Source organism: Plectropomus leopardus, chromosome 19, assembly GCF_008729295.1.
Source record: "Plectropomus leopardus isolate mb chromosome 19, YSFRI_Pleo_2.0, whole genome shotgun sequence".
Classification (NCBI taxonomy): domain Eukaryota; kingdom Metazoa; phylum Chordata; class Actinopteri; order Perciformes; family Serranidae; genus Plectropomus; species Plectropomus leopardus.
In genome coordinates, this window is record NC_056481.1 from 7,963,854 (window position 1) to 7,974,374 (window position 10,521).

General features: G+C 38.8%; 1 protein-coding gene and 1 non-coding gene across 2 annotated transcripts in view; both read left to right on the forward strand.

Annotated features, from left to right (window-relative positions):
• Positions 1-1,041: 1,041 nt before the first annotated feature.
• Positions 1,042-1,123, forward strand: trnal-aag. Its single transcript has one exon. It is a non-coding gene; the product is annotated as a tRNA-Leu (tRNA).
• A 121-nt stretch (positions 1,124-1,244) lies between these two features.
• The window catches only part of polr3e (polymerase (RNA) III (DNA directed) polypeptide E), a 33,916-nt gene continuing 24,639 nt past the window's right edge, over positions 1,245-10,521 (forward strand). The window contains exons 1-16 of the mRNA XM_042508214.1: positions 1,245-1,430; positions 2,833-2,938; positions 3,100-3,150; positions 3,290-3,367; positions 3,730-3,845; positions 4,663-4,745; positions 5,020-5,127; positions 5,440-5,489; positions 5,617-5,736; positions 5,892-5,977; positions 7,260-7,304; positions 7,416-7,507; positions 7,835-7,955; positions 8,856-8,937; positions 9,037-9,096; positions 9,964-10,121. Coding sequence (XP_042364148.1) covers positions 2,900-2,938; positions 3,100-3,150; positions 3,290-3,367; positions 3,730-3,845; positions 4,663-4,745; positions 5,020-5,127; positions 5,440-5,489; positions 5,617-5,736; positions 5,892-5,977; positions 7,260-7,304; positions 7,416-7,507; positions 7,835-7,955; positions 8,856-8,937; positions 9,037-9,096; positions 9,964-10,121 — 1,289 coding nt within the window. The 5' untranslated portion in view covers positions 1,245-1,430; positions 2,833-2,899. The remainder of the gene's footprint in view (positions 1,431-2,832; positions 2,939-3,099; positions 3,151-3,289; positions 3,368-3,729; positions 3,846-4,662; positions 4,746-5,019; positions 5,128-5,439; positions 5,490-5,616; positions 5,737-5,891; positions 5,978-7,259; positions 7,305-7,415; positions 7,508-7,834; positions 7,956-8,855; positions 8,938-9,036; positions 9,097-9,963; positions 10,122-10,521) is intronic.

Consider the following 10,521-nt stretch of genomic DNA (forward strand, 5'->3'; position numbering starts at 1 on the left):
GCAGACAAGATCTCTGTCGCTAAAGGTCTGTTCCTGGTGAGTTTAAATAATAGTAAAAATTTAAGCAATCATTGTTATCCAGGAGCCCATGTATGTTTTTTGACGTCATATTACAGTAAAAACAAATGGCCATAATTATTTCTCAATGCCGAGTTCACCTTTAAAACTCTTTGTCACACTTTCCTGTTTAAAGTTCATCTCAAATCCAAAATGCAACCAAAACACTTCATACGTGTGTGCGTCAACTGAAAAAACTCTCGCTCATTACATAATACATAAAAACTGGTAGCATTTTTGAAGGAGGAGTGCCAATCTGTTCAGGTTTCAAAGGGTTAAAGTTACTCACAGTACAGTCAATGATGTGATGACTGCGTGAAGCATTTTGAAAATCATACTCAATCAGACTTTATTTGTATGGCACTTTTCATACAAGCAAAACTCTAACTCAAAGTGCTTCATACGATAAAAGAAAAATAATAACAATAGAAATAATAATAGATGGAAATGTTAAAAACAACAAAACAAAATAATATACAGTCTAGTAAAACAATAAAACAGACTAAAATATATAAATGAATAGTCAATAAATAAATAAATAGGTTAAAAGTTCAATTAAAAGCCAAACTAAAAAGGTAGGTCTTTAGTTTACTCTAAAAAGATAAACTCGGGTATGTAGCAATTTTGAAAAATGATGGGTTAAATTTTTTTCAATCATAACTGAATATAAAATATTATTTTTAGGGCCATTTTCATTAGACCATACGGTAGCGAGGCCAAGCAATCTATAGTCTGAGTGTAGATAAAATATTTAGGATAAAACAAATAAGAATGAATGAAAATGATTTTTTTTAAAAATACTAATTAAAATATATAACAATATACAATCTAGTAAAACAATAAAACAGACTAAAATGTATAAATAAATAAGTAGCTAAAGGTAAATTAAAAGCCAATCTTAGAAGGTATCTCCTATCAAAAAACAGATTTTAATTCGTGACTGAATTTAATATGATTCCTCTAGAGGTCCTGTGCCAGACACACGGTAGCGTGGCCGAGCGGTCTAAGGCGCTGGATTAAGGCTCCAGTCTCTTCGGGGGCGTGGGTTCGAATCCCACCGCTGCCAGTAACTTTTGATCAACTGAAGAAAACATCACATAATCCAGACAATTACACATATATAAAAAACTCTGTTATTCCCAACAAATGAAGTGAAAAAGAAACAATGACCAAAGGCGACTGCATGGTGGTCTCGCTGTGCATTATGGGCACGAGCTCCTCCCCACGTGTCTGTGTGGAGCAGTCAACATGGTACCGACACCGACAGACTTCAGCTGCCCGAGTTAATCACCACTCTTACCCCTCCACGCATTACACCTCCGGACCGCTCTGACACGGATGAGATAGCTAAAGGTGTACCGTGAAACCTGCAGGTGAGAAACACATTTATTTAACCTGTTTTATAAGACACGGGGTGTAAAAACAAGCCCTTTGTGACTCGACTGTGTTATTTTGACTTGCATGTGTATGTTAGCACGTCAGGCTAGCATGCTAATGCTAGGCTAAAGTTGCCTGGCTACCTGCATGCTAGCTGATGTCGTTGCTCATACGTTTGTGTAAAATTGTAAACATAGGGATTTTTGTTTGTCGTGTTTCTTTTTTTATAGGTTTGTTTTGTTAATGTCATTGGAAAAATGAACTCGTAGTGTAGCGCAGGCCTTTGATAAGTGGGTGAAGAGTTAGCTTGCTAATCAAGCTAACCTAGCTAGAAACATGACTTCTTTTTACGAATAATTGCCTGTAGCGAGTTTTATAACCATCTGAAACTGCGTTTTTGCGTGTCAGCTACATGTGAAGTTTGTTACAGGGTGTGGCCATGAAAAGCAGACGTTAAATATTGATTGCATTGTCTTGCATCATGTGAGATTTACCTGGTTGGGTCAGTGATAGCATCACTTGACAGACTGCGTGATCATGGTCCGGCTTTAGGCTAACTTTGGGGTTGTCATGATTTATTTAGTGATACTACAAAACAACAAGAGGCCAGGGGCCAGTTGCAGCAGCCCTGTACATGTTTACAGGATTTCAGGACATTTCTAGGACTGCAGGCCATTTCAAAGACTTGAGGACACTTCTAGGATTTCAGGTTGTTTCTTGAATTTCAGGACATCTGAAGGATTTAAGGGTGATCTAGGAATTTGGACCTTTCTAGGATTTCAGGATGCTTTTTGGATTTCAGGATGTTAATGGAATTTTAGCACATTTCTAGGATTTTTGGACGTTTCTAGGATTTCAGTAAGTTTCTAGAATTGCAGAACATTTGCAGGATTTTATGACATTTCTAGGATTTTAATGTGGTCTAGGGTTTTGGATATTTCCAGGATTTCAGGAAATATGCAAGATTTTCTCAGATTTTGAGGAATTTTGGACATTTCTAGGTCTTTAGGACATAAGGGACTTAGCAAAGGGTGCTGGTACAGAAACAGTTCCCATTGTGAATGACATTATTTTTATTGTGAATTTGAAAATGGTAGGTGGCCACTTGGCACCCTATTGGTGGCCAGATTTGGCCATTGGACCATAAGTTGAGTATCATTGGTTTTCTCCATAGTTTGGGGTATTTAAAAATAGACGCCTTAACTACTACAGATGTCTTTGACCCTGAAAACCTTAAAACAAACCAACAGTGAATCATGGTGTAGCTTTAAAATGCTGAATCAGATTGTTCTTATTGGCTGTCATGTTTTATTGCAGTAAAACCCGTCGTGTTTTATTACTACATGTGTAGCTGTAAGAAAAAAAAATCCCTGTATTTTACTGTGTCTTTGTCTCCAGGTTGGATCTCTGAGATCTGCTGCTCCTGTTTCATCTCCTCTCCCCTCCTCGCTCTGTTCACACCAATATGGCCAGCGGGGACGATGATGACCCCATTATAGAGGAGGTATGCCTGCAGGCAGAAATTAAAGGAACAAATAATTTGCCTCAAAACTGTCTCAAGATTAAATGTTTAAATTTGTGTCGTAGAAACGGTGTCTCGAATGAGAATTTCTTCACGCCAGTTTGTATAGTCAGAGTAAATTTGATCAACTCTCTGTCTCTCAGATCGATGTTTACCTCGCCAAAAGCCTTGCAGATAAGCTGTATCTTTTCCAGGTAATGTTTTCCTTTGTTGTTCTTAATGTTGACGAGTATAACTCCCTCTGTGACTCTTTTGTTCTGTAGTGTGATTGATGTATGATGTCCAAAGTGTCATTAATCACTCACTAATTACCCTTTTGTTTTTATGTCCCAGTACCCCGTTCGACCATCCAATATGACCTACGACGATGTCAACCACTTATCAGCTAAGATCAAACCTAAGCAGCAACGGGTAAAAAAAAAAAAAAAAAAAGCTTTTTTCCTACAACATCAATTCCAAAAATGTTGGGATGTTGAGAAAAACATAAATAAAAAACAGAATTCAGTTATTTACAAATCCTTCTTGAATTTTATTCAGTTGAATATAGTACAAAGGCAAGAATGAGTGTATTTTCGGTGTATTTTTACATTTTTCAGTTTGAACATCAAATATCTTGTCTTTGTCCTGTTTTCAGTTGAATTTAGGTGAAAAATCATTTGCAAAGCATTCTGCTTTTATTTACATTTATTACTCTCTTGGAATTAGGGTTGCATTTGATGACGTATCAGTCTCAAAAATGTTTAATGTTTTTTTTGTACGGCTCCATAATCCAGGTGGAGTTGGAAATGGCCATCGACACAATGAGTCCAAACTACTGTCGCAGCAAAGGAGAGCAGATCGCTCTGAATGTGGACGGCACGACGTACGATGAATCCAGCACCTATTCAGTGTATGTTTTCTGTTAAACCTCCTCTGCACACACACCTCCAATAACTAACTGTTTGTATGTACCTGTCCAATGGCGGCAGCATCTTGCACTAGTGTGTGATTTTTAGACAGCATGCTGGCATTGCAGATTCAAATAGAGGCGTGACGTCTAGCACAACAATTTCGGCCTCTCGTGTCACATACAGCCTGCACATCGGCAGTGTTTATAAAAAATAACAAAGGCATAATATGGCAGTAACACTCATTTATTATCCGTTATATGGCGGTCGATCTCGGCCTCTGCTTGGAGAGGAAGGACTTTCCGAATTTTGTTGTTTTCCCAGTTTGCAGACATTTATGGCTGCCGTTTCTTTTTGAGTTAGCTGCTAACTGTTTCTAGCTGCTTTTTAAATCTCCTTCGGTGGGTTGCACACATAACACGTCATCAGAACATCACACCCGTCCTGCCGGCTGTCTGCTTTACATAGACCTAGATTTGACACTGTTACTACCTCTGTTGCCAACTTAAAGGCAAGACAACTCTGTTCTCTCATTTCACAATCGTACCTTTTGTACAAAACAGCGAGGCGGCATAAAGGTGCAATATTCCTGCCTTTAACAGGCAGTGCAAAAGGGGCTTTTGGCGCACAGATATAAAAAGTGCTATCAATGTTCTTATCTAACTATTAGTAAGAATACAAATACGTGTGTTTCCCCAAAAAATGTGGAACTATTCCTTTAACGTTAGATATGTTTTATCAGACTTTTTTGAAGAAGCTGATCATTTTAGCCCGTTACCTCTGTGATCTGAGCATTCATCTCTTACTCTTCCTCTCCAGGAAAATGATGGATAAACAGTCCTTCTCCTCCATCCAGGCCACCACCAACACCTCCAGATACGCTGCTGCTGTGTTTCGTAAAGGTCTGAGCTGATTCTGTGGTCCACTTTAGCACCATGCCTGTGTTTTGGTTTGTCTAACCTCGCTGCTGCTTGTAAATACACAAAGGTCGTTCACATGTTCACAGAGTCCATGTGAGTCTTTATCAGCGTTGTCTGTCTTATCTGTGTTAACGTAGCTCAGTTTTACTGTAAGATAACCAAATGTGTCAGTATTATTGACATTAAATACTAACACGAGTCCACAATCAACCACCAAAAGTAGGATTTTGATTGTTTTATATTTTTTCGGCAACAGGTGAGCTTCACGTCACGCCTCTGACGGGAATCCTCCAGATGAGACCGAGCTTCTCTTACCTGGACAAGGCCGACACCAAAACCAGAGAGAGGGAGGCAGCCAATGAAGGTGCGTCTGTTAAATGAAATATAAGAGAGATATTGAGAGAAATATATATTTTTTTTAATAACAAAGGATCATGGAGAAAGATTTTTAGTATTTTTGATATGTTTAGTATGTTTTTCTTAAGAGAACAAACAAAAGAACAACCAAAAAGAAAGCAAAACAAATACACAAAAAAATAAATCCTGATTTAAAAAAAAAAAATCGTCCTGGCTTCTGTTTGAACAAAAAGAAAAATAAGTAAAATTGGCTTAAAGCGTGCTAACTGGTGCAATCAGGTGTGACGACTGTTATATGAGCAGAGTCTTTTGTCTGCAGGTGGAGATTCCTCTCAGGATGAAGCTGAGGACGACGCTAAGGCCATAACGGTCAGACTTTAACTTACTAACACACACACACACACACACACACACTCAGGATTATACTCTTTATGACTTCATGTGCCAATGTGAACCGCTCATTTCTAACAAAAGTTCTTCATGTTTTTCCCTGCAGGTTAGATTTGCTCGTCCCGAGTCAGAGCAGGCTCGGCAGAGGAGGATTCAGTCATACGAGTTCCTCCAGAAGAAGCAGGCGGAGGAGCCCTGGGTTCACCTGCACTACCACGGTGTCAAGGTAGGACATCGTTAGGGTACCTCATTCTCGTTTTATAGGTCATCAGAATGCTTAAACCATTAGTTTTGGGTCAGTGGCCAAACGTCATAGAGCTCGTACTTGTTTGAACATCTTGTCACCATCAGTTTTGTGTTTGTCGTTTTATTTAAATTCAGGACGGGCGCTCGGAGCATGAAAGACAGTACCTGTTCTGCCAGTCAGTGGACGCCTCACAGAACTCTGAACTGGTCAAAACCCCTAAGTGAGTATCAACCGATGATATTTTATACACTTCATAACTGACTTGTGGTGTAGATGACGGCTTAGTTGGAATCGGTGACATATTCTTTGATTTCGGTAACACAAAGCCAGTCTTGTCTTTGCTTGCTGTCCACAGTCACTCACTTTAAATGACCGAACATCTCTACATGAGTATTTTCTGCCACCGAACTGTTTAGCTTGATTGCAATTTTACTTCTTTGAGTAAATTTCTTATTGCCACTGGGTTCCTGCTTCTGAGATTTTTTGGCTGATATTGACGTCTTATGTCTTTTAGAATTGAAACATAGATTTGCACGCTAAGCAGCTCCTGATAGAAGGATTTGAACCCTTAGGGACTGGTTGGCACGTTTCACACTCTTTTCATTATTCAGTTTTTGATCATTTTGGCTGTGTTCATGCATATGGCATACATTTTGGCAAGATTGTGTAACTTTGTTTAATCTTGCAATCTCCAGCTCGGCTCCTACAATATGTCTGTAGCACTTTGAAATTTTGATAAATGTTAAGTGCGTTATAAATAATTCTATTATCATTATTAATAATAAGTCTAAAATACACAGTCAACGTAATTGTGACATTCAGACTGTGAAGTGTGCCATTGAAACCCATTCAAACGGCAATTTTTTACCCCACAGCCATCAAATTATAAAACATGCATTGCTTATTTGCATGTAGTACATTGAAAATAATGAATGTTTTGTGTTTTTGGCATCATGACAAAAACCTGGCATTTAAAGGGTTAAAATTCTGAAAATGAATGAATATATAATATTTATGACTAGGACTGATGTTGGTTTAAAAAATAAACTCAATGAAAGAAGAAAATAATATGAATGTATTATATATTTTATAGCTTGATTTTGAAAAGGGCATTTTGTGCGCAGAGTTGTATGATTGTGTGTAATATTAAAGAGGGCCCTAAGGGTTAATAATGCTTTGTGACTCTTGAGCACCAGGCTCTGCTGCAGGCTTCTGGTAAATTTTATTCATCAGAGGAAGAGCCTGGTGCTTGAAAAATTACGCAGCATTAAAACCCTTCGAAACAGGAGCTTCTTGGTGTGCAGATCAATTTGTTCCAACTCTGCTGGATATTTTCCCGATCAGGCACTCATTTTAGTGGGCTCTTAAATGTGCATGTCTTTTTCAAAATATATGTATCTTATATTTTATGCCAGGAATCGAGACTGTTGGCTCAGTTTTTCTCGTGTCCTCATGTAGTTCCTGACGGTTCTCTCTTTACATGCTCTCTCTCGTTTTTGCAGGGAGTACCTGGCGATGCTGATGCCCCCTCTTGCAGAGGAGAAAGTGTAAGTTTTCCTCACACTTCTAAAAAAAAAAGTGATTTTAAAAGGATTTTAAAACAATTTCACAGACGCGTCAGTGATGTTTTTTCCTCTCTGACTTTTCCTGCATGTCAGTGTGAAGCCTGTTGGTCCCAGTAATGTTCTCTCCATGGCTCAGCTCCGCACTCTGCCACTGGGAGAGCAAGTCAAGACCCTGATGAAGAACGGTAGGCCAAAGCATTTACACTAAACTGATCTACGGATCATATTGGGGCTGTGACAAGAAAATGATGATTTGTGACGTCACTTGATTACTTAAAAGGCAAATGAATATCCAAGCAGTCCAAATCTCCCGTGCAGTTTTTCTTTGTGCCCGATGGGGGCGACACAGCATTAAAACCGACGTCAGATATGTGTAGTATCATTCATTAATGTTACATAGTCATTGAAGAACATTCACAAACATGAACTGCAGAGTATCATTCAGTGAAGTCGTCTTTCCTCTGACAGAACTGATTTATATTTCACTTCGCCATGTCTCCTCTCATCTTCAGTCAAGGTGATGCCGTTTGCAAACCTGATGGGCCTGCTCGCCTCGGGCACGGACTCAACCGCAGCGCTGCGCTGCATCCAACAGGTGGCGCTGCTGGTTCAGGGCAACTGGGTCGTCAAGAGGTGAGAGAGAATGTCATGAAAAAGGGAAACAAAGATTAAAGGTGCTGTTTAAAATGAAAATTGAGAGCTTGTATGCCTGCAGTGAGAGAAATAATGATTTGTTGTTTTTAAGATTTTATTTGCACCAAATACGATATAAAATCATAAGTATGAAATCCAGATAAAACATTTTTTCATAAATTCTTATGAAAAATAAATGTCAGGAGAATTTAAGATGCCACAGGGTTATACAATGAACTGCGGAGAAATTCAAATAATACTGACAAAATTAAAAAATAAATAAAATGATTTTAAGAAAAAACAAAATCAATGCTTATGTTATTTAGAAAAATACAACAACAAAAAATGACAACAAGAAGCACACAAGGTGAGCAGAAAAACTAACCAATCAGTGGACAACAATCCCATAAAAACAAAGAAATGCATAAAACGCTGGAAAAGTGCATTCAGCAGAGGTAGAAATGTCCCTCCACTTTAGTGGATCACAGCATATTATGTATGGAATTAATACGCAGGAGCTGCAGCTCAAAACTTTTTTTTTTATCAATGTCAGTTTTTGAGTCACGATAAAGTCCAAAATGTTGCCTGGAACAGACAGTAAGGCTTGTTGTTTTTAGCGTAGCTGATTTCTGGAGAACTTATAACTGGTGAAGAGGAGTCTGTGGAGAAATAACAATGTAAAACAGTTAATAAATCACGTTTTCTAACAGGTGGGAATTACACAGCAATAAGTGGTCTTTGTATTAAACACATAATATTAGGCTGATCGGTCCAGTAGTTTGGCATTTCATATCTGAACTCCATGATATCTGGTAAATTCGAGTTTAATCATTTTCACATTGAACTCACAGAGCTGGCAGATGGGTGATCTCTGTTTTTTTTGTTGTTTTTTTTTTACAGTGATGTTCTGTATCCTAAAAACACCTGCAGTCCACACAGCGGCGTCCCTGCTGAAGTGCTCTGTCGAGGCCGGGACTTTGTGGTGAGCTGCTGTTCGCTTCAAAATGTAACCCAGTGTCGCTGCAGTACCTGATGACGTGTGTGCTCGACATGATTTTAAAGTCTGTTGTTGCTTTTGCAGATGTGGAGGTTCACCCTGGAGCGCTCTGTGATGAGAAAGGAGATCGCATCCATCATCAAAGTAAGACCAGATTCCCAAAATGACTCATTGTTCCTGTTTGTAATGACAGCTGAAGATGGCTCAGCAGTTTGCGTTTCCTGATTTGTGCATCTTTGTGCCAACATTATTACATGTAGTGAAGGTTTTCCTCAGTTTGCAACTATTTTGCATCCAATTTACCATTATGGAAATGTTTGAAAAATGCAAGGTAGCAGAGAAAAACTAATTGTTTGAGGCGTCTCCCCCTGAGACTGCTGTCATGGTAATTTAGTCTCTTGGGTGTTTCAACACATTTGCAAGGAAGTTGTTTGTGGAGGCGTGATATGCTAAGTGTGGAAAACCGTGAAATTAGATGGATAGATAGATCGATGCTTGCTTGCTTTATTTATTTATTTCAGCTCATGTCAGCTGCTCACATTCACTCAAACAATAAAAACACCAAAAAAGCACAATAAAAACATGACAAAAATACAATAAATATAAGAAGAAAAGTGCTGTTGTGCAAGTTTGATTTGTTATCTTAACAGTTACGGCCTTGAGAAGTAGATTATTATCGGTCATTGGTGTCAGCTGGAAAAAATCATCCGCACTCAAAATGATGTGACGTTGAGATGATTTTCTATGCTGTTGTGACTTCAGGGCCTCGTTCTTAATAACTGCAGCGACTGAAGGGAGCTGTTTGTGCAACATAAACAGAAACATGTTAACCTTGGAGATGCTCAGTGCCGGTCCAGTCGTTCGCAGTTGTTAAGATGCTGAGCAGCTTCACCAGAGAAGGAGTGTCCTCGAACGCACGCTCTGACTCGCCTCTAGTCACCCCGAGGCTGCAGTTGTTCTGTTCGTTCAGGTAAACAGAACTAACAAGCTCTTCCTGCTGTCGTCCTCCAGCTTCCTCCAGAGGACGTGAAGGAGTTCCTGGAGCATGTGGCCGCTCCACGAATCAACCGGGGCTGGGAGTTCCTGCTGCCTACTGATGTAGATTTCATAAAGAAACACCCAGATGTTGCCCACAGGCAACACATGCTGTGGCTCGGCATCCAGAGCAAGTAGGTTACGTTCAAAGAAGCAGGAGGAATGTTTGGAAAACTAAATACACCCTAAAAGGTTTGGAAAAGTCATGGAATTCTGTTTCACAAACCTGTATAATAACACACCATGAGCAAGGACCGTCCATGATGTCCAAGGACTGTCGGAAATTTGAAAATTCAAAGATAGCTTCTGTTTTTATAGTTTCTTGTTGTGATAAATGGATTCATTTTGAGGAAAACATGCACATTTGGAAGGCATGTTTTAAAGAACAAAAAGGTATATATTTTCTTAATAAATTGCCTTAAAAAAGTTCAGAAGTTTTCTTATAAAGAAAAATAAATGCCAAAAATGTTCTTTAAAAATTGCCACAAAATTAATATTCCAATTTGTTTTCTTTTAAAATTGCCAAAACTTTTG